The 22,680-nt window shown below is 60.2% G+C and overlaps 1 protein-coding gene across 4 annotated transcripts in view; it reads right to left on the bottom strand.

Moving 5' to 3' along the window:
- Window positions 1-18,928: 18,928 nt before the first annotated feature.
- Window positions 18,929-22,680, bottom strand: part of pcgf6 (polycomb group ring finger 6) — a 104,461-nt gene continuing 100,709 nt past the window's right edge. For 2 of the 4 annotated variants that reach the window (XM_078222982.1, XM_078222983.1), the window contains exon 10: window positions 18,929-20,388. In XM_078222982.1, coding sequence (XP_078079108.1) covers window positions 20,341-20,388 — 48 coding nt within the window. In that variant the 3' untranslated portion in view covers window positions 18,929-20,340. The remainder of the gene's footprint in view (window positions 20,389-22,680) is intronic. The other 2 variants (XR_013498960.1, XM_078222981.1) reach the window with 1 other exon arrangement.

The raw sequence follows: 22,680 nt of genomic DNA, 5'->3' as shown, positions 1-22,680 counted from the left end.
TGTGTGCAGTTTTGGGCTCCTTACCCAAGGAAGGACATACTAGCCCGACAGGGAGTGCAACGAAGGTTCACCAGACCAATCCCGGAGAGGGCAGGATTGTCCGGTCAGAAAAGATTGAGGAGACTGAGCCAGTATTTTCTAGAGTTTAGAAGAATGAAAAGTGATCTCATTGAAGTGTACAAAATTCTGACAGAGTTTGACAGGGGTGATTTGGGAAGGATGTTTCCCCTGGCTGGAGGTCTAGATCCACGGGACACAGTCTCAGAATAAGGAACAAGCCATTTATGTGCATCATGTGGTTCGTGTGGATAGTGACTGTATTTTTGATTCATTCTTGGGACATGGGCTTCACTGGCAAGACCAGCATTTATAAGGTGATGATGAGCTGCCTTCTTGAACCGTTGCAGTCCCTGGAGTGTAGATACACCCACAGTGCTGATAGGGAGGGAGATCCAGGATTTTGACCCAGCGATAGTGAAGGAACGGCGACATATTTCTCAGTCAGATGGTGAGTGACTTGAAGGGGATCTGCTGCCTTTGTCCTTCTAGATGTTAGTGGTTGTTGGTTTGGAAGGTGCTGCCTAAGGAGCCTTGCTGAGTTCCTGCAGTGCATCTTGTAGATGGTGTACACTGCTGCGAATGTGGGTAGGTGTGGAGGGAGTGAATGTTTGTGGATGAGGTGCCAATCAAGCGGAGCTGATTTGTCCTGGATGGTGTCAAGTTTGAGTGTTGTTGGAGCTGCACCCATCCAGGCAAGTGGTGAGTATTCCATCACACTCCTGACTTGTGCCTTGTAAATGGTGGACAGGCTTTGGGGAGTCAGGAGGTGGGTTACTCACTGCCTGATTCCTAGCCTCTGACCTGCTCTTATACCCACAGTATTTAGATCATAGAATCATAGAAATCCTACAGTACAGAAGGAGGCCGTTCGGCCCATCGAGTCTGCACCGACCACAATCCCACCCAGGCCCTACCCCCATATCCCTACATATTTACCCACTAATCCCTCTAACCTACACATCCCAGGACACTAAGGGCAATTTTAGCATGGCCAATCAACCCAACCCGCACATCTGGATTAGATGGTTAATCCAGTTCAGTTTCTGATCAATGGTAACCCCCCAGAATGATGATAATGGGGATTCAGCAATGAAAATGCTATCGAATGTCAAGAGGAGATGGTTAAGAATGGATGCAAATGGTTAGGCTGAAGCACCTGTCCCAGTGCAGAGACTTTCTGTGATTCTATCCCAGAGTCAGACAGAAACAATAGCAAAGGGAATAAATGAATAAAAACACTACCTGCCCTTGAGATAGTGAGACGCCAGAACTGCTCCAGCAGGTCCCTAGCTGCTGTCTTCTGACGGCTGCACTGCTGGTCACAGCTGTAGTAAACACTTTATTGTTCAGCTCTGAGACTCTGAATGTTCCAGCTGACTCTCTCGGGGATTCCTGACTGTTACTGTGAAACTTTCTGCAACCTTTCAGGATATTAGAGCCCAGTTAATATACATGACAGTATGAAGGGAACTTCACAGTGTGATTAACAGCATGTCGAGGCATTGTACCAGGGTGTAAACAGTAATTACACACTTCCAACCATTCTCATCTGCAATGTCCCTTCATTCTGACACCTCCTCATCCCTATCCCTATTGAATGGACCGACCTCGCATTAAGTTGATCTTTCTCTGCATTCTAGCTATGACTGCAACACTACATTCTGCACTCTCTCCTTTCCTTCTCTATGAATGGTATGCTTTGTCTGTATAGTGCGCGAGAAACAATACTTTTCATTGTATGTTAATACATGTGATATAAATAAATTAAACCCATTCCTCAAGATGGTGCAGGGGGCGGTGATGGTGCAGGGGGTGGTGATGGTGCAGGGGGCGGTGATGGTGCAGGGGGCGGGGGGCGGTGAAGGGGCAGGGGGCGGTGATGGCGCAGGGGGCGGTGATGGTGCAGGGGGCGGTGATGGTGCAGGGGGCGGTGATGGGGCAGGGGGCGGTGATGGTGCAGGGGGCGGTGATGGGGCAGGGGGCGGTGATGGGGCAGGGGGCGGTGATGGTGCAGGGGGTGGTGATGGGGCAGGGGGCGGTGATGGCGCAGGGGGCGGTGATGGTGCAGGGGGTGGTGATGGGGCGGGGGGCGGTGATGGTGCAGGGGGCGGTGATGGTGCAGGGGGTGGTGATGGGGCAGGGGGCGGGGGGCGGTGATGGTGCAGGGGGTGGTGATGGGGCAGGGGGCGGTGATGGCGCAGGGGGCGGTGATGGTGCAGGGGGTGGTGATGGCGCAGGGGGTGGTGATGGGGCAGGGGGCGGTGATGGCGCAGGGGGTGGTGATGGTGCAGGGGGTGGTGATGGCGCAGGGGGTGGTGATGGCGCAGGGGGTGGTGATGGTGCAGGGGGTGGTGATGGGGCAGGGGGTGGTGATGGCGCAGGGGGTGGTGATGGGGCAGGGGGCGGTGATGGTGCAGGGGGCGGTGATGGTGCAGGGGGTGGTGATGGGGCAGGGGGCGGTGATGGTGCAGGGGGCGGTGTTGGGGCAGGGGGTGGTGATGGCGCAGGGGGTGGTGATGGGGCAGGGGGCGGTGATGGTGCAGGGGGTGGTGATGGGGCAGGGGGCGGTGATGGTGCAGGGGGTGGTGATGGGGCAGGGGGTGGTAATGGCGCAGGGGGTGGTGATGGGGCAGGGGGCGGTGATGGGGCAGCGGGTGGTGATGGTGCAGGGGGTGGTGATGGTGCAGGGGGTGGTGATGGTGCAGGGGGTGGTGATGGTGCAGGGGGTGGTGATGGTGCAGGGGGCAGGGGGTGGTGATGGTGCAGGGGGTGGTGATGGTGCAGGGGGTGGTGATGGTGCAGGGGGCAGGGGGTGGTGATGGTGCAGGGGGTGGTGATGGTGCAGGGGGTGGTGGTGGTGCAGGGGGCGGTGATGGTGCAGGGGGCGGGGGGTGGTGATGGCGCAGGGGGCGGGGGGTGGTGATGGCGCAGGGGGCGGTGATGGTGCAGGGGGCGGTGATGGGGCAGGGGGCGGTGATGGGGCAGGGGGTGGTGATGGTGCAGGGGGTGGTGATGGTGCAGGGGGTGGTGATGGTGCAGGGGGTGGTGATGGTGCAGGGGGTGGTGATGGCGCAGGGGGTGGTGATGGTGCAGGGGGCGGTGATGGTGCAGGGGGCGGTGATGGTGCAGGGGGTGGTGATGGTGCAGGGGGCAGGGGGCGGTGATGGCGCAGGGGGCGGTGATGGTGCAGGGGGTGGTGATGGTGCAGGGGGCGGGGGGTGGTGATGGTGCAGGGGGCGGTGATGGTGCAGGGGGCGGGGGGTGGTGATGGTGCAGGGGGCGGTGATGGTGCAGGGGGCAGGGGGTGGTGATGGTGCAGGGGGTGGTGATGGTGCAGGGGGTGGTGATGGTGCAGGGGGCGGTGATGGTGCAGGGGGCGGTGATGGTGCAGGGGGCGGTGATGGTGCAGGGGGTGGTGATGGGGCGGGGGGCGGTGATGGTGCAGGGGGTGGTGATGGGGCAGGGGGCGGGGGGCGGTGATGGTGCAGGGGGTGGTGATGGTGCAGGGGGTGGTGATGGGGCAGGGGGCGGTGATGGGGCAGGGGGTGGTGATGGCGCAGGGGGCGGTGATGGTGCAGGGGGTGGTGATGGGGCAGGGGGTGGTGATGGCGCAGGGGGTGGTGATGGTGCAGGGGGCGGTGATGGCGCAGGGGGTGGTGATGGTGCAGGGGGTGGTGATGGGGCAGGGGGTGGTGATGGCGCAGGGGGTGGTGATGGCGCAGGGGGTGGTGATGGTGCAGGGGGTGGTGATGGGGCAGGGGGTGGTGATGGTGCAGGGGGTGGTGATGGCGCAGGGGGTGGTGATGGCGCAGGGGGTGGTGATGGCGCAGGGGGTGGTGATGGCGCAGGGGGCGGTGATGGGGCAGGGGGTGGTGATGGTGCAGGGGGTGGTGATGGTGCAGGGGGCGGTGATGGTGCAGGGGGTGGTGATGGGGCAGGGGGCGGTGATGGTGCAGGGGGCGGTGATGGTGCAGGGGGTGGTGATGGGGCAGGGGGCGGTGATGGTGCAGGGGGTGGTGATGGGGCAGGGGGTGGTGATGGCGCAGGGGGTGGTGATGGTGCAGGGGGCGGTGATGGTGCAGGGGGTGGTGATGGGGCAGGGGGCGGTGATGGTGCAGGGGGTGGTGATGGGGCAGGGGGTGGTAATGGCGCAGGGGGTGGTGATGGGGCAGGGGGCGGTGATGGGGCAGCGGGTGGTGATGGTGCAGGGGGTGGTGATGGTGCAGGGGGCAGGGGGTGGTGATGGTGCAGGGGGTGGTGATGGTGCAGGGGGTGGTGATGGTGCAGGGGGTGGTGATGGTGCAGGGGGTGGTGATGGTGCAGGGGGCGGGGGGTGGTGATGGTGCAGGGGGTGGTGATGGTGCAGGGGGTGGTGATGGTGCAGGGGGTGGTGATGGTGCAGGGGGCAGGGGGTGGTGATGGTGCAGGGGGTGGTGATGGTGCAGGGGGTGGTGATGGTGCAGGGGGTGGTGATGGTGCAGGGGGTGGTGATGGTGCAGGGGGCAGGGGGTGGTGATGGTGCAGGGGGTGGTGATGGTGCAGGGGGTGGTGATGGTGCAGGGGGCAGGGGGTGGTGATGGTGCAGGGGGTGGTGATGGTGCAGGGGGCAGGGGGTGGTGATGGTGCAGGGGGCGGTGATGGTGCAGGGGGTGGTGATGGTGCAGGGGGCAGGGGGTGGTGATGGTGCAGGGGGCAGGGGGTGGTGATGGTGCAGGGGGCAGGGGGTGGTGATGGTGCAGGGGGCAGGGGGTGGTGATGGTGCAGGGGGCAGGGGGTGGTGATGGGGCAGGGGGCGGTGATGGGGCAGGGGGCGGGGGGCGGTGATGGCGCAGGGGGTGGTGATGGTGCAGGGGGTGGTGATGGTGCAGGGGGTGGTGATGGTGCAGGGGGTGGTGATGGTGCAGGGGGTGGTGATGGTGCAGGGGGCGGTGATGGTGCAGGGGGCGGGGGGTGGTGATGGCGCAGGGGGTGGTGATGGTGCAGGGGGCGGGGGGTGGTGATGGCGCAGGGGGCGGTGATGGTGCAGGGGGCGGGGGGTGGTGATGGCGCAGGGGGCGGTGATGGCGCAGGGGGTGGTGATGGTGCAGGGGGTGGTGATGGTGCAGGGGGTGGTGATGGTGCAGGGGGCGGTGATGGTGCAGGGGGCGGTGATGGTGCAGTGGGCAGGGGGCGGTGATGGTGCAGGGGGTGGTGATGGTGCAGGGGGCAGGGGGTGGTGATGGTGCAGGGGGCGGTGATGGTGCAGGGGGTGGTGATGGTGCAGGGGGCAGGGGGCGGTGATGGTGCAGGGGGCAGGGGGCGGTGATGGCGCAGGGGGTGGTGATGGTGCAGGGGGCAGGGGGTGGTGATGGTGCAGGGGGCGGTGATGGTGCAGTGGGCAGGGGGCGGTGATGGCGCAGGGGGCGGTGATGGTGCAGTGGGCAGGGGGCGGTGATGGCGCAGGGGGCGGTGATGGTGCAGGGGGTGGTGATGGTGCAGGGGGCGGGGGGTGGTGGTGGAACCGTGGTGCACCAAAAAAGTTTCTTTGTTGGTTAAAAAGAAAAAGGAGGCTTATGTTCGGATGAGACGTGAGCACTCGGGTAGTGCACTAGAAAGCTTTAGGTTGGCTAAGAGGGAGTTGAAGAGCGAGCTTAGAAGGGCTAAAAGGGGACATGAGAAGACTTTGGCGGATAGGGTTAAAGAGAATCCTAAGGCGTTCTATAGGTATGTCAAGAACAGAAGGTTGGTTAGGGCAAGTTTAGGGCCAGTTATAGATGGCAGAGGGAAGTTATGTGTGGAACCGGAGGAGATTGGTGAAGCATTGAACCAATATTTCTCTTCGGTGTTCACGCAAGGGGACATGAATATAGCTGAGGAGGACACTGGGTTGCAAGGGAGTAGAATAGACAGTATTACAGTTGATAAGGAGGATGTGCAGGATATTCTGGAGGGTCTGAAAATAGATAAATCCCCTGGTCCGGATGGGATTTATCCAAGGATTCTCTGGGAGGCAAGAGAAGTGATTGCAGAGCCTCTGGCTCTGATCTTCAGGTCGTCGTTGGCCTCTGGTATAGTACCAGAAGATTGGAGGTTAGCGAATGTTGTCCCATTGTTTAAGAAGGGGAACAGAGACTTCCCCGGGAATTATAGACCGGTGAGTCTCACTTCTGTTGTCGGCAAGATGTTGGAAAAAATTATAAGGGATAGGATTTATAGTTATTTGGAGAGTAATGAATTGATAGGTGATAGTCAGCATGGTTTTGTGGCAGGTAGGTCGTGCCTTACTAACCTTATTGAGTTTTTTGAGAAAGTGACCAAGGAGGTGGATGGGGGCAAGGCAGTGGACGTGGTATATATGGATTTTAGTAAGGCGTTTGATAAGGTTCACCATGGTAGGCTTCTGCAGAAAATGCAGATGTATGGGATTGGGGGTGATCTAGGAAATTGGATCAGGAATTGGCTAGCGGATAGGAAACAGAGGGTGGTGGTTGATAGTAAATATTCATCATGGAGTGCGGTTACAAGTGGTGTACCTCAGGGATCTGTTTTGGGGCCACTGCTGTTTGTAATATTTATTAATGATCTGGATGAGGGTATAGTTGGGTGGATTAGCAAATTTGCTGATGACACCAAAGTCGGTGGTGTGGTAGACAGTGAGGAAGGGTGTCGTAGTTTGCAGGAAGACTTAGACAGGTTGCAAAGTTGGGCCGAGAGGTGGCGGATGGAGTTTAATGCGGAGAAGTGTGAGGTAATTCACTTTGGTAGGAATAACAGATGTGTTGAGTATAGGGCTAACGGGAGGACTTTGAATAGTGTGGAGGAGCAGAGGGATCTAGGTGTATGTGTGCATAGATCCCTGAAAGTTGGGAATCAAGTAGATAAGGTTGTTAAGAAGGCATATGGTGTCTTGGCGTTTATTGGTAGGGGGATTGAATTTAGGAGTCGTAGCGTTATGTTGCAACTGTACACAACTCTGGTGCGGCCGCACTTGGAGTACTGTGTGCAGTTCTGGTCCCCACATTACAGGAAGGATGTGGAGGCTTTGGAGAGGGTGCAGAGGAGGTTTACCAGGATGTTGCCTGGTATGGAGGGGAGATCCTATGAGGAGAGGCTGAGGGATTTGGGATTGTTTTCGCTGGAAAGGCGGCGGCTAAGAGGGGATCTTATTGAAACATATAAGATGATTAGAGGTTTAGATAGGGTGGATAGTGATAGCCTTTTTCCTCTGATGGAGAAATCCAGCACGAGGGGGCATGGCTTTAAATTGAGGGGGGGTAGTTATAGAACCGATGTCAGGGGTAGGTTCTTTACCCAGAGGGTGGTGAGGGATTGGAATGCCCTGCCAGCATCAGTAGTAAATGCGCCTAGTTTGGGGGCGTTTAAGAGATCCGTAGATAGGTTCATGGACGAAAAGAAATTGGTTTAGGTTGGAGGGTCACAGTTTTTTTTTAACTGGTCGGTGCAACATCGTGGGCCGAAGGGCCTGTTCTGCGCTGTAATGTTCTATGTTCTATGGTGCAGGGGGTGGTGATGGTGCAGGGGGTGGTGATGGGGCAGGGGGCGGTGATGGTGCAGGGGGTGGTGATGGTGCAGGGGGCGGTGATGGTGCAGGGGGCGGTGATGGTGCAGGGGGTGGTGATGGTGCAGGGGGTGGTGATGGGGCAGGGGGTGGTGATGGTGCAGGGGGCGGTGATGGCGCAGGGGGCGGTGATGGTGCAGGGGGTGGTGATGGTGCAGGGGGTGGTGGTGGGGCAGGGGGTGGTGATGGTGCAGGGGGCGGTGATGGTGCAGGGGGTGGTGATGGTGCAGGGGGCGGTGATGGTGCAGGGGGTGGTGATGGTGCAGGGGGCGGGGGGTGGTGATGGTGCAGGGGGCGGTGATGGGGCAGGGGGCGGTGATGGTGCAGGGGGCGGTGATGGTGCAGGGGACGGTGATGGGGCAGGGGGTGGGGGGTGGTGATGGTGCAGGGGGCGGTGATGGTGCAGGGGGCAGTGATGGTGCAGGGGGCGGGGGGTGGTGATGGCACAGGGGGTGGTGATGGTGCAGGGGGCGGGGGGTGGTGATGGCGCAGGGGGTGGTGATGGTGCAGGGGGCGGTGATGGGGCAGGGGGTGGTGATGGTGCAGGGGGCGGTGATGGTGCAGGGGGTGGTGATGGTGCAGGGGGCGGTGATGGGGCAGGGGGCGGTGATGGTGCAGGGGGTGGTGATGGGGCAGGGGGCGGGGGGCGGTGATGGTGCAGGGGGTGGTGATGGGGCAGGGGGCGGGGGGCGGTGATGGTGCAGGGGGTGGTGATGGTGCAGGGGGTGGTGATGGGGCAGGGGGCGGTGATGGTGCAGGGGGTGGTGATGGGGCAGGGGGCGGTGATGGGGCAGGGGGCGGTGATGGTGCAGGGGGTGGTGATGGGGCAGGGGGCGGTGATGGTGCAGGGGGTGGTGATGGCGCAGGGGGTGGTGATGGTGCAGGGGGTGGTGATGGCGCAGGGGGTGGTGATGGCGCAGGGGGTGGTGATGGCGCAGGGGGTGGTGATGGCGCAGGGGGTGGTGATGGTGCAGGGGGTGGTGATGGGGCAGGGGGTGGTGATGGCGCAGGGGGTGGTGATGGTGCAGGGGGTGGTGATGGGGCAGGGGGTGGTGATGGCGCAGGGGGTGGTGATGGTGCAGGGGGCGGTGATGGGGCAGGGGGTGGTGATGGTGCAGGGGGTGGTGATGGTGCAGGGGGTGGTGATGGTGCAGGGGGTGGTGATGGGGCAGGGGGTGGTGATGGGGCAGGGGGTGGTGATGGCGCAGGGGGCGGTGATGGCGCAGGGGGCGGAGATTGTGCAGGGGGCGGTGATGGGGCAGGGGGCGGTGATGGTGCAGGGGGCGGAGATTGTGCAGGGGGCGGTGATGGGGCGGGGGGTGGTGATGGTGCAGGGGGCGGAGATTGTGCAGGGGGCGGTGATGGTGCAGGGGGTGGTGATGGGGCAGGGGGTGGTGATGGGGCAGGGGGTGGTGATGGTGCAGGGGGCGGTGATGGCGCAGGGGGTGGTGATGGTGCAGGGGGCGGTGATGGTGCAGGGGGCGGTGATGGGGCAGGGGGCGGTGATGGTGCAGGGGGTGGTGATGGGGCAGGGGGTGGTGATGGGGCAGGGGGTGGTGATGGGGCAGGGGGTGGTGATGGGGCAGGGGGTGGTGATGGTGCAGGGGGTGGTGATGGGGCAGGGGGTGGTGATGGGGCAGGGGGCGGTGATGGTGCAGGGGGTGGTGATGGGGCAGGGGGTGGTGATGGCGCAGGGGGTGGTGATGGTGCAGGGGGCGGTGATGGTGCAGGGGGTGGTGATGGGGCAGGGGGCGGTGATGGTGCAGGGGGTGGTGATGGGGCAGGGGGTGGTAATGGCGCAGGGGGTGGTGATGGGGCAGTGATGGGGCAGGGGGTGGTGATGGTGCAGGGGGTGGTGATGGTGCAGGGGGTGGTGATGGTGCAGGGGGCAGGGGGTGGTGATGGTGCAGGGGGTGGTGATGGGGCAGGGGGCGGTGATGGGGCAGGGGGTGGTAATGGCGCAGGGGGTGGTGATGGTGCAGGGGGTGGTGATGGTGCAGGGGGCGGTGATGGTGCAGGGGGTGGTGATGGTGCAGGGGGCAGGGGGTGGTGATGGTGCAGGGGGCAGGGGGTGGTGATGGTGCAGGGGGTGGTGATGGTGCAGGGGGCAGGGGGTGGTGATGGTGCAGGGGGCAGGGGGTGGTGATGGTGCAGGGGGTGGTGATGGTGCAGGGGGTGGTGATGGTGCAGGGGGTGGTGATGGTGCAGGGGGTGGTGATGGTGCAGGGGGCAGGGGGTGGTGATGGTGCAGGGGGTGGTGATGGGGCAGGGGGTGGTGATGGTGCAGGGGGTGGTGATGGTGCAGGGGGTGGTGATGGGGCAGGGGCTGGTGATGGTGCAGGGGGTGGTGATGGTGCAGGGGGTGGTGATGGTGCAGGGGGCAGGGGGTGGTGATGGGGCAGGGGGCGGTGATGGGGCAGGGGGCGGTGATGGGGCAGGGGGCGGTGATGGTGCAGGGGGCGGTGATGGTGCAGGGGGTGGTGATGGTGCAGGGGGTGGTGATGGTGCAGGGGGCGGTGATGGTGCAGGGGGCGGTGATGGTGCAGGGGGTGGTGATGGTGCAGGGGGCGGTGATGGTGCAGGGGGTGGTGATGGTGCAGGGGGCGGGGGGCGGTGATGGGGCAGGGGGCGGGGGGCGGTGATGGCGCAGGGGGTGGTGATGGCGCAGGGGGCGGTGATGGTGCAGGGGGTGGTGATGGTGCAGGGGGCGGGGGGTGGTGATGGTGCAGGGGGCGGTGATGGTGCAGGGGGTGGTGATGGTGCAGGGGGCGGGGGGCGGTGATGGCGCAGGGGGTGGTGATGGTGCAGGGGGCGGTGATGGTGCAGGGGGTGGTGATGGTGCAGGGGGCGGGGGGCGGTGATGGGGCAGGGGGCGGTGATGGTGCAGGGGGTGGTGATGGTGCAGGGGGCGGTGATGGGGCAGGGGGCGGTGATGGTGCAGGGGGCAGGGGGCGGTGATGGCGCAGGGGGCGGTGATGGGGCAGGGGGCGGTGATGGCGCAGGGGGTGGTGATGGGGCAGGGGGCAGGGGGCGGTGATGGGGCAGGGGGTGGTGATGGCGCAGGGGGCGGTGATGGCGCAGGGGGCGGTGATGGGGCAGGGGGCGGTGATGGCGCAGGGGGCGGTGATGGGGCAGGGGGCAGGGGGCGGTGATGGCGCAGGGGGCGGTGATGGGGCAGGGGGCAGGGGGCGGTGATGGTGCAGGGGGCAGGGGGCGGTGATGGGGCAGGGTCGGTGATGGGGCAGGGGGCGGTGATGATGCAGGGGGTGGTGATGATGCAGGGGGCGGTGATGGGGCACGGGGCGGTGATGGGGCAGGGGGCGGTGATGGGGCAGGGGGCGGTGATGGTGCAGGGGGCGGTGATGGCGCAGGGGGCGGTGATGGGGCAGGGGGCGGTGATGGTGCAGGGGGCGGTGATGGTGCAGGGGGCGGTGATGGGGCAGGGGGCGGGGGGTGGTGATGGTGCAGGGGGCGGTGATGGTGCAGGGGGCGGTGATGGGGCAGGGGGCGGTGATGGCGCAGGGGGCGGTGATGGGGCAGGGGGCGGTGATGGCGCAGGGGGCGGTGATGGGGCAGGGGGCGGTGATGGCGCAGGGGGCGGTGATGGGGCAGGGGGCGGTGATGATGCAGGGGGCGGTGATGGGGCAGGGGGTGGTGATGATGCAGGGGGCGGTGATGGGGCACGGGGCGGTGATGGGGCAGGGGGCGGTGATGGGGCAGGGGGCGGTGATGGTGCAGGGGGCGGTGATGGTGCAGGGGGCGGTGATGGGGCAGGGGGCGGGGGGTGGTGATGGTGCAGGGGGCGGTGATGGTGCAGGGGGCGGTGATGGGGCAGGGGGTGGTGATGGGGCAGGGGGCGGTGATGGTGCAGGGGGCGGTGATGGGGCAGGGGGTGGTGATGGTGCAGGGGGCGGTGATGGCGCGGGGGGCGGTGATGGTGCAGGGGGCGGTGATGGTGCAGGGGGCGGGGGGTGGTGATGGTGCAGGGGGCGGTGATGGTGCAGGGGGTGGTGATGGTGCAGGGGGTGGTGATGGTGCAGGGGGCAGGGGGTGGTGATGGTGCAGGGGGCGGTGATGGTGCAGGGGGTGGTGATGGTGCAGGGGGCAGGGGGTGGTGATGGTGCAGGGGGTGGTGATGGTGCAGGGGGCAGGGGGTGGTGATGGTGCAGGGGGCGGTGATGGTGCAGGGGGTGGTGATGGTGCAGGGGGTGGTGATGGTGCAGGGGGCGGGGGGTGGTGATGGTGCAGGGGGCGGTGATGGTGCAGGGGGTGGTGATGGTGCAGGGGGCGGGGGGTGGTGATGGTGCAGGGGGTGGTGATGGTGCAGGGGGCAGGGGGCGGTGATGGTGCAGGGGGTGGTGATGGTGCAGGGGGTGGTGATGGTGCAGGGGGCGGTGATGGTGCAGGGGGTGGTGATGGTGCAGGGGGTGGTGATGGTGCAGGGGGCGGGGGGTGGTGATGGTGCAGGGGGCGGTGATGGTGCAGGGGGCGGTGATGGTGCAGGGGGTGGTGATGGTGCAGGGGGTGGTGATGGTGCAGGGGGTGGTGATGGTGCAGGGGGCGGTGATGGTGCAGGGGGCGGTGATGGTGCAGGGGGTGGTGATGGGGCGGGGGGTGGTGATGGGGCAGGGGGCGGTGATGGTGCAGGGGGCGGTGATGGTGCAGGGGGTGGTGATGGTGCAGGGGGTGGTGATGGTGCAGGGGGCGGGGGGTGGTGATGGTGCAGGGGGCGGGGGGCGGTGATGGTGCAGGGGGCGGGGGGCGGTGATGGGGCAGGGGGCGGTGATGGGGCAGAGGGCGATGATGGGGCAGGGGGCGGGGGGCGGTGATGGTGCAGGGGGCGGTGATGGGGCAGGGGGCGGGGGGTGGTGATGGTGCAGGGGGCGATGATGGTGCAGGGGGCGGTGATGGTGCAGGGGGTGGTGATGGGGCTGGGGGCTGGGGGTGGTGATGGTGCAGGGGGCGGTGATGGTGCAGGGGGCGGTGATGGTGCAGGGGGTGGTGATGGGGCTGGGGGCTGGGGGTGGTGATGGTGCAGGGGGCGGTGATGGGGCAGGGGGCGGTGATGGTGCAGGGGGTGGTGATGGTGCAGGGGGCGGTGATGGTGCAGGGGGCGGTGATGGTGCAGGGGGCGGTGATGGTGCAGGGGGCGGTGATGGTGCAGGGGGCGGTGATGGTGCAGGGGGCGGTGATGGGGCAGGGGGCGATGATGGGGCAGGGGGCGGTGATGGGGCAGGGGGCGGTGATGGTGCAGGGGGCGGTGATGGTGCAGGGGGCGGTGATGGTGCAGGGGGCGGTGATGGTGCAGGGGGCGGTGATGGGGCAGGGGGTGGTGATGGCGCAGGGCGTGGTGATGGGGCAGGGGGCGGTGATGGTGCAGGGGGCGGTGATGGTGCAGGGGGCGGTGATGGTGCAGGGGACGGTGATGGTGCAGGGGGCGGTGATGGTGCAGGGGGCGGTGATGGTGCAGGGGGCGGTGATGGTGCAGGGGGCGGTGATGGTGCAGGGGGCGGGGGGCGGTGATGGTGCAGGGGGCGGGGGGCGGTGATGGGGCAGGGGGCGGTGATGGGGCAGGGGGCGGTGATGGGGCAGGGGGCGGTGATGGTGCAGGGGGCGGTGAAGGGGCAGGGGGCGGAGGGCGGTGATGGTGCAGGGGGCGGTGATGGTGCAGGGGGCGGTGATGGGGCAGGGGGCGGGGGGCGGTGATGGTGCAGGGGGCGGTGATGGTGCAGGGGGCGGTGATGGTGCAGGGGGCGGTGATGGTGCAGGGGGCGGTGATGGTGCAGGGGGCGGTGATGGGGCAGGGGGTGGTGATGGGGCAGGGGGCGGTGATGGTGCAGGGGACGGTGATGGTGCAGGGGGCGGTGATGGTGCAGGGGGTGGTGATGGTGCAGGGGGCGGTGATGGTGCAGGGGGTGGTGATGGCGCAGGGGGCGGTGATGGGGCAGGGGGTGGTGATGGTGCAGGGGGCGGTGATGGGGCAGGGGGCGGTGATGGGGCAGGGGGTGGTGATGGTGCAGGGGGCGGGGGGTGGTGATGGTGCAGGGGGTGGTGATGGTGCAGGGGGCGGGGGGTGGTGATGGTGCAGGGGGCGGTGATGGCGCAGGGGGCGGGGGGCGGTGATGGTGCAGGGGGCGGTGATGGTGCAGGGGGCGGTGATGGGGCAGGGGGTGGTGATGGTGCAGGGGGCGGTGATGGTGCAGGGGGCGGTGATGGGGCAGGGGGTGGTGATGGTGCAGGGGGCGGGGGGTGGTGATGGTGCAGGGGGCGGGGGGTGGTGATGGTGCAGGGGGCGGGGGGCGGTGATGGTGCAGGGTGCTGGGGGCGGTGATGGGGCAGGGGGCGGGGGGCGGTGATGGTGCAGGGGGCGGGGGGCGGTGATGGTGCAGGGTGCTGGGGGCGGTGATGGGGCAGGGGGTGGTGATGGTGCAGGGGGTGGTGATGGTGCAGGGGGCAGGGGGTGGTGATGGTGCGGGGGGCTGGGGGCGGTGATGGGGCGGGGGGTGGTGATGGTGCAGGGGGCGGTGATGGTGCAGGGGGCGGTGATGGGGCAGGGGGCGGGGGGCGGTGATGGTGCAGGGGGCGGTGATGGTGCAGGGGGCGGTGATGGGGCAGGGGGCGGGGGGCGGTGATGGTGCAGGGGGCGGTGATGGTGCAGGGGGCGGTGATGGTGCAGGGGGCGGTGATGGGGCAGGGGGCGGTGATGGGGCAGGGGGCGGTGATGGGGCAGGGGGCGGTGGTGGTGCAGGGGGCGGTGGTGGTGCCGGGGGCGATGATGGTGCAGGGGGCGGGGGGTGGTGATGGTGCAGGGGGCGGTGATGAGGCAGGGGGCGGTGATGGTGCAGGGGGCGGTGATGGGGCAGGAGGCGGTGATGGGGCAGTGATGGTGCAGGGGGCGGTGATGGTGCAGGGGGCAGGGGGTGGTGATGGTGCAGGGGGCGGTGATGGGGCAGGGGGCGGTGATGGTGCAGGGGGCGGTGATGGTGCAGGGGGCGGTGATGATGCAGGGGGCGGTGATGGTGCAGGGGGTGGTGATGGGGCAGGGGGCGGTGATGGGGCAGGGGGTGGTGATGGGGCAGGGGGCGGTGATGGTGCAGGGGGCGGTGATGGTGCAGGGGGTGGTGATGGGGCAGGGGGCGGTGATGGGGCAGGGGGTGGTGATGGTGCAGGGGTGGTGATGGTGCAGGGGGTGGTGATGGTGCAGGGGGCGGTGATGGTGCAGGGGGCGGGTGGCGGTGATGGTGCAGGGGGCGGTGATGGGGCAGGGGGCGGGGGGCAGTGATGGGGCAGGGGGCGGTGATGGGGCAGGGGGCGGTGATGGGGCAGGGGGCGGTGATGGGGCAGTGGGCGGTGATGGGGCAGTGGGCAGGGGTTGGTGATGGTGCAGGGAGCGGTGATGGTGCAGGGGGTGGTGATGGTGCAGGGGGTGGTGATGGTGCAGGGGGAGGTGATGGTGCAGGGGGCGGTGATGGTGCAGGGGGCGGTGATGGTGCAGGGGGCGGTGATGGTGCAGGGGGCGGTGATGGTGCAGGGGGCGGTGATGGTGCAGGGGGCGGTGATGGTGCAGGGGGCGGTGATGGGGCAGGGGGCGGTGATGGGGCAGGGGGCGGTGATGGCGCAGGGCGTGGTGATGGGGCAGGGGGCGGTGTTGGGGCAGGGGGCGGTGATGGGGCAGGGGGCGGTGATGGGGCAGTGGGCGGTGATGGGGCAGTGGGCAGGGGTTGGTGATGGTGCAGGGAGCGGTGATGGTGCAGGGGGTGGTGATGGTGCAGGGGGTGGTGATGGTGCAGGGGGAGGTGATGGTGCAGGGGGCGGTGATGGTGCAGGGGGCGGTGATGGTGCAGGGGGCGGTGATGGTGCAGGGGGCGGTGATGGTGCAGGGGGCGGTGATGGTGCAGGGGGCGGTGATGGTGCAGGGGGCGGTGATGGTGCAGGGGGTGGTGATGGGGCAGGGGGCGGTGATGGGGCAGGGGGTGGTGATGGCGCAGGGCGTGGTGATGGGGCAGGGGACGGTGATGGTGCAGGGGGCGGTGATGGTGCAGGGGGCGGTGATGGGGCAGGGGGCGGTGATGGGGCAGGGGGTGGTGATGGCGCAGGGCGTGGTGATGGGGCAGGGGGCGGTGATGGGGCAGGGGGCGGTGATGGGGCAGGGGGCGGTGATGGGGCAGGGGGCGGTGATGGGGCAGGGGGCGGTGATGGGGCAGGGGGCGGTGATGGGGCAGGGGGCGGTGATGGGGCAGGGGGCGGTGATGGGGCAGGGGGCGGTGATGGGGCAGGGGGCGGTGATGGGGCAGGGGGCGGTGATGGGGCAGGGGGCGGTGATGGGGCAGGGGGCGGTGATGGGGCAGGGGGCGGTGATGGGGCAGGGGGCGGTGATGGGGCAGGGGGCGGTGATGGGGCAGGGGGCGGTGATGGGGCAGGGGGTGGTGTTGGGGCAGGGGGTGGTGATGGGGCAGGGGGCGGTGATGGGGCAGGGGGCGGTGATGGGGCAGGGGGCGGTGATGGGGCAGGGGGCGGTGATGGTGCCGGGGGTAGTTACAATGAGGCTGACATTTTTCTTTTGTTGGACTGAATTTGACCTCATTTTATCTTTTTCCGTAACATCTATAAATGTAACTGAATTATAATCACTAACCACTAAATACCCACCCACTGAAACCCCCTCCCACTGAAACCCCTCCCACTGAAACCCGTTCCCACTGAAACCCCTCCCACTGAAACCCCACCCACTGAAACCCCACCCACTGAAACCCCACCCACTGAAAGACCCTCCCAATCTCACTGATAACCCTTCCTCATTTCCTAAAATCCAGAACTGTCGCCTCTCTTGTTGGGTTTGTTACACAATAGCGGGAGGTGTTCTGAATATATTTTTAGAATTCTGTACCTTTCACCCGGTGGCATCCAGAGCAAACACATCTACAGTAATTGTCTGTGGTTTGAGGAGCTTTGCGCAGAGTTATTTAGCTGGAGGCTAAGCTGCAGACACTGCGATGCATCGGGGAAGGGGAAAGTTAGCTGGAATCATTGTACTGGGAGGCAGTCACAGCCCTTACGGTAGAATTTGCTCATTTGGTCAGTGTCATGGTGTGACTGCAGTGAGGCAGGTTTGGAGGTCCGGAAGATAGCATAAAGCAGCCTCAGCCTTTGCAATTATTCACCAGGTTTAAGGTTCTTGCAACCTGTATGGATGAAAGCAATGGCTGCAGGATGGATAAGCAGACTGACCATAGCACTGTGGTATAGGAAGCCATTCAAATGGAGGAAGTTAATAGGAACGGAGTGATAGTAGGGGGCAGTATTGTCAGTGGGTTAGACACAGTTTCCTGCATTCGAGAGTGAGAGTCCCAGAGGATTGGGAAGCCTTTAAAAGCAATCAGAGGACAACTAAAAAAACAATAAGGGTGGAGAAGATGTAATATAAAAGATTGCAAGAGCTTTTTTTAAGATATATAAAAGGTAAGAAAGAGGCAAAAATGGACATTGGACGGCTGGAAAACGAGGCTGGAGAAGTGGTAATGGGGGACAAAGAAATGGCAGAGGAACTGAACGGGTACTTTGTATCAGTCTTCATGGTGGAAGACACCAGTAACATGCCAGAACTTCAAGAGAGTCAAGGGCAGAGGTACATGTAGTGGCCATCACTAAGGAGAAGGTGCTAGGGAAGCTGAAAGCTCTGAAGGTGGATAAATCATCCGAACCGAATGGACTGCACTCCAGGGGTCTGAAGGAGATAGCTGAGGAGATTGTGGAGGCACTAGTGGTGATCTTTTAGGAATCACTGGAGTCAGGGAAGGTCCCAGAGGACTGGAAAAAGGCTAATGTAACACCCCTGGTTAAGCAGGGAGGCAGAAAATGGGAAATTGCAGGCCAGTTAGCCTGACCTCGGTCGTGGGTAAGATCTTGGAGTCCATTATTAAAGATGAAATTGCGGAGTACTTGGAAGTGCATGGTAAAATAGGACTGAATCAGCACGGCTTCATCAAAGTGAGGTCATGTCTGACAAATCTGTTTGAATTCTTTGAGGAGGTAACGAAGAAGTTAGACAAAGGAGAGCCAGTGCATGTGATTTACTTGGATTTCCAGAAAGCCTTTGACAAGATGCCTTGCAGGAGACTGCTAAATAAGCTAAGAGCCAATGATGTTAGAGGCAAGTTACTGGCATGGATAGAAGATTGGCTGACAGACAGAAGGCAGAGAGTTAGGATAAGGGAGTCCTTTTCAGGATGGCAGCCGGTGACTAGTGGTGTTCCACAGGGTTCAGTGTTGGGACCACAACTTTTCACTATACACATTAATGGTCTGGAAGATGGAACTGAGAGCATGGTTGCTAAATTTGTGGATGATACAAAGATATGTAGTGTTGAGGAAGTGGGGAGGCTGTAGCATGACTTGGACAGGCTAGGACAGTGGGCAAAGAAGTGGCAGATGGAATACAATGTGGGAAAGTGTGAGGTTATGCACTTTGGTAGGAAGAATAAGGCGCAGACTATTTTCTAAATGGGGAAAGGCTTCAGAAATCTGAAACACAAAGGGACTTGGCAGTCCTGGTTCAGGACTCTCTTAAGGTTAACATATAGGTTCAGTCAGCAGTTAGGAAGGCAAATTCAATGTTAGCATTCATTTCTATAGGGCTAGAATACAAGAGCAGAGATGTACTGCTGAGGCTGTATAAGGCTCTGGTCAGACTCCATTTGGAGTATTGTGAGCAGTTTTGGGCCCTATACCTAAGGAAGGATGTGCTGGCCTTGGAAAGGGTCCAGAGGAGGTTCGCAAGAATGATCCCAGGAATGAAGGGTTTGTCATATGAGGAGCAGTTGAGGAGTCTGGGCCTATACTCGATGAAACTTAGAAGGATGAGGGGGGGATCTAATCGAAAATTACAGAATACTGAGAGGCCTAGATAGGGTGGACGTGGAGAGGATGTTTCCCCTCTCAGGAAAGTCCAGGACCAGACGGCACAATCTCAGAAGGGGTGCCAATTTAAGACTGAGAGGAGGAGGAAATTCTTCTCTCTGAGGTTTAGGAGTCTTTGGAACCCCTTGCCACAGAGAGCTTTGGGGGCAGAGTCCTTGTGTATATTCAAGGCTGAGATGGATAGATTTCTGATCAGTAAGGGAATCAAGCGTTACAGAGAAAGGTCAGGAAAGTGGACGTGAGGTGTGTTGGATCAGCCATGATCCTATTGGTGGATGGTGGAGCAGGCTTGAGGGCTGAATGGCCTACTCCTGTTCCTGTTTCGTATGGTCTTAAGAACTTCAGCAATGTCTGAACTTCTGGATTGTAATAGAATACATCAAAGCTTTTTTTAAAAATGGAATTAGTTTCATTTTTCAAATAGTAAACAATTTCATTCCAAGTTTATTAATCAGCAAAAATTTAACAAACTGGTGAAAAATATCTAAAATCTCTCCTGAACAATTAAAAAAATTAGCAAGGTTCTCTGTACAAAGGCAAACGGTCAGAGTGTTGATATCAGCTCCAATCACTGCCAACAACTGGTGTCAAAGCAGTCTCACATCATCAGTCAGTGCCAGGATGTGACATCACAGCGGTCAGTGCCAGGATGTGACATCACAGCGGTCAGTGCCAGGATGTGACATCACAGCGGTCAGTGCCAGGATGTGATACCACAGCAGTCAGTGCCAGGACTTGACATCACAGCGGTCAGTGCCAGGATGTGACATCACAGCGGTCAGTGCCAGGATGTCGCGGCTAGTCAAGGCCAGTATTTAGAGGTGACATCACTATAGTTCTATGTTACTAGTGGTCAGTACTAGGATGCAATAACACAGCTCATTCCAATGGACAGTGACATGACGTGCAGTTAAAGCTGTCTCATAGTGTTGGTGCCACATACAAATATTTTTAAGTAATCTACAGTACAGTGCAAGCTCAACAGGATGCAAAACCTCTGTTGCATAAATAGCTATGGAGTAGGAACAGGCAGAGAGATCCAGAGGAAGAAGTTGGGTAACTGACAGGATGTAATGTTTTGCCATATTGCAATACTGATCCTTAAGTGATCATCTTTTCAGTGCAATGCAGCCTCTGATTCTAGCTGCACTGGAGCTGAGTGAGATTGCGCAGCCTCTGATTCTAGCTGCACTGGAGCTGAGCAAGATTACACAGCCTCTGATTCTAGCTGCACTGGAGCTGAGCGAGATTGCGTAGCGTCTGATTCTAGCTGCACTGGAGCTGAGCGAGATTGCGCAGCCTCTGATTCTAGCTGCACTGGAGCTGAGCGAGATTGCGTAGCGTCTGATTCTAGCTGCATTGGAGCTGAGGGAGATTGCGCAGCCTCTGATTCTAGCTGCACTGGAGCTGAGATTGCGCAACCTCTGATTCTAGCTGCACTGGAGCTGAAGGAGATTACGTAGTCTCTGATTCTAGCTGCACTGGAGCAGAGCAAGATTGTGCAGTCTCTGATTCTAGCTGCACTGGAGCTGAGGGAGATTGCGCAGCCTTTCTAGCTGCACTGGAGCCAAGGGAGATTGCGCAGTCTCTGATTCTGGCTGCACTGGAGCTGAGCGAGATTGCGCAGCCCCATGATTCTAGCTGCACTGGAGCTGAGGGAGATTGCGCAGTCTCTGATTCTGGCTGCACTGGAGCTGATCTGTGCAATTTCCAAACGGAGCACAGAACATGTGCTCCTTTACATCTTGTTTGATGTCACAAGGGATCCCAATAACATTACTTTGATAATGGGAGGGAATCCACCATCATTTCCGAGATCGCACGAGTCCATAGTGTAGAATAAGTAAACCATCCTGAAACAGAATAAAGACAAATGTGTCATTCATTCAACGGCTTTCTCTCAATTCCATCCCCACCCCCCCGCCCCCCACACAATGTCCATGAGTAACGATGCAAATGATCCTGGGTTATATGGTTTGCGCTGAGCCCCTGCCCTCTAGGAACTGGGCAGAGATGCACAACCTATCTCGACTTAATGCATTCAGGAAATCTGCAGCAAACTGGACAAGAATAGAAAATAAACATCAGGATGTAATCTATTTCAGGAGAGATAAAGAATGAGACATGGGGCAATATTGATTAAAGAGGGAACATGTTGTGCAGAGAGATTTACTGTAGATAAGGATGAGAACAGAAAGCCAATGTGGGCAGAACTCAAACCTACATTAGTCAGGGATATTAGATAAGTTAGTATTACAGATCGTCACATTATGGGAAGGAAATGGAAGAGGAAATCTGCAGTCAGATTTCAGAGATGAGCAGAAATAACAAAGCCCATTTTAATTATCCCCTATAGATTCAAATAGAGAGGTATGAATAGCGAAAATGGAATGGGACACGAATGCATACAGGACTGCTTCCTCTGACACTGTGCTACTGCCTGGATTGAAGGGCAACAGTGTGATACAGTAAAATCTTTATTATCCAGCAAGTGAAGAGAATCTAAAATGCTGGTTAACAAGGCCTTCCATTTACCAATGCAGTACAGTGCAGTACTTGTACCATAATACACAGGCACTCAGGAAATAAAGACCAGGAGTCTCTTTACTTCCAAATATTCAACGGTACATTAAAACATCAATGAAAAGTGTAAAATATTACAGCTATGGATTCCAGATAATTTTGTAACTGCTTGCAGTTGGTAAGGTGATAATTTGTATTCTGGGAACATCAGAAATTCCAGATAGTATTAGGCTCTGGTTGATTTTTGGTGAATAATACAAAGTTTACTGCATTTTTTAAAAAGAGATTGATTGCAAAGGTACAGAACAACCCAAATCCCAATATTGCAAAACCCCAAAAAGGCAAAGTACTTGTAGTGTCAGGATGCTAAGGATAAATAAAGAGCTTAGAAATCAATTTAAAAAGAGAGGTAGGTCTATGAGGATTGAAGATTCCCATTCCCTTTGCTCCGCCAGTTAATAAAATCTTGGTGGATTTTTCACTTCCACCTCACTGTGATCAGTACCTCGGTGTTTTTAGAATTCATAGAAACACAGAGAATAGGAGCAGGAGTAGGCCATTCGAGGCTGCTGCACCATTGAACATGATCATGCCTGATCCTCTATCTCAGCACCATACTCCCACACACTCCCCATACCCCTATTTAAGATATATTCAATGATTTGGCTTCCACAGCTTTCTGTAGTAGAGAATTCCACAGGTTCACCACCCTCAGAGTGAAGAGGTTTCTCCTCATCTCAGTGCTAAATGGCCTACCCCGTATCCTGAGACTGTGACTTCTTATTCTAGACCCTCCAGCCAGAGGAAACAATATTCCTGCATTCAGTCTGTCCAGCCCTGTCAGAGTGTTATACGTTCCAATGAGATTGCCTCATTCTTCTAAATTCCAATGAACACAGGCCTAATTGACCAAATCTCTCCTCAGATGACAATCCTGCCATCCCAGAAATCAGCCCAGTGAATCTTTGCTGCATTCCCTCACTGGCAAGTATATCATTTCTTAGATAAGGAGACTAAAACTGTACACAGTACTCCAGCTGTGGTCTTCCCAAGACCCTGTACAGCTGCAGGAAGCCATCCTTGCTCCTGTACTGAAATCCTCTTGCAATGAAGGCCAACATACCATTTGCCTTCCTAACTGCTTGCTGTACCTGCATGCTTGCTTTCAGTGACAGGTGTACAAGGACACGCAGGTGGCACAGTGGTTAGCACTGCTGCTTCATAGCACCAGGGACCGGGATTCGATTACCAGATTGGGTCACGTGCGGAGTCTGCACGTTCTCCCCCAGTCTGCTTGGGTTTCCTCCCACAGACCGAAAGATATGCTGGTTAGGTACATTGGCCATGCTAAATTCTCCCTCAGTGTACCCGAACAGGCCCCTGACTAGGGGATTTTCACAGTAACTTTGTTGCAGTGTTAATGTAAGCCTACTTGTGACACTAGTAAATAAACTTTAAAAAAAGGTCCCTTTGTGCATCATCATTGCCCAATCTATCATTTAAATAATACTCTGCCATTCTGGTTTTCTTACTGAAGTGGATAACCTCACATTTATCCACATTATGCTGCATCTGCCATATATTTGTCCACTCACTCAACTTGTCTAAATCACCTCTTTACA

The sequence above is a fragment of the Mustelus asterias genome, chromosome 11 (genome assembly GCF_964213995.1).
Source record: "Mustelus asterias chromosome 11, sMusAst1.hap1.1, whole genome shotgun sequence".
Lineage (NCBI taxonomy): Eukaryota > Metazoa > Chordata > Chondrichthyes > Carcharhiniformes > Triakidae > Mustelus > Mustelus asterias.
The sequence above is the reverse complement of the archived record's forward strand: the minus strand, read 5'-3'. Positions and strand labels throughout refer to the sequence as shown.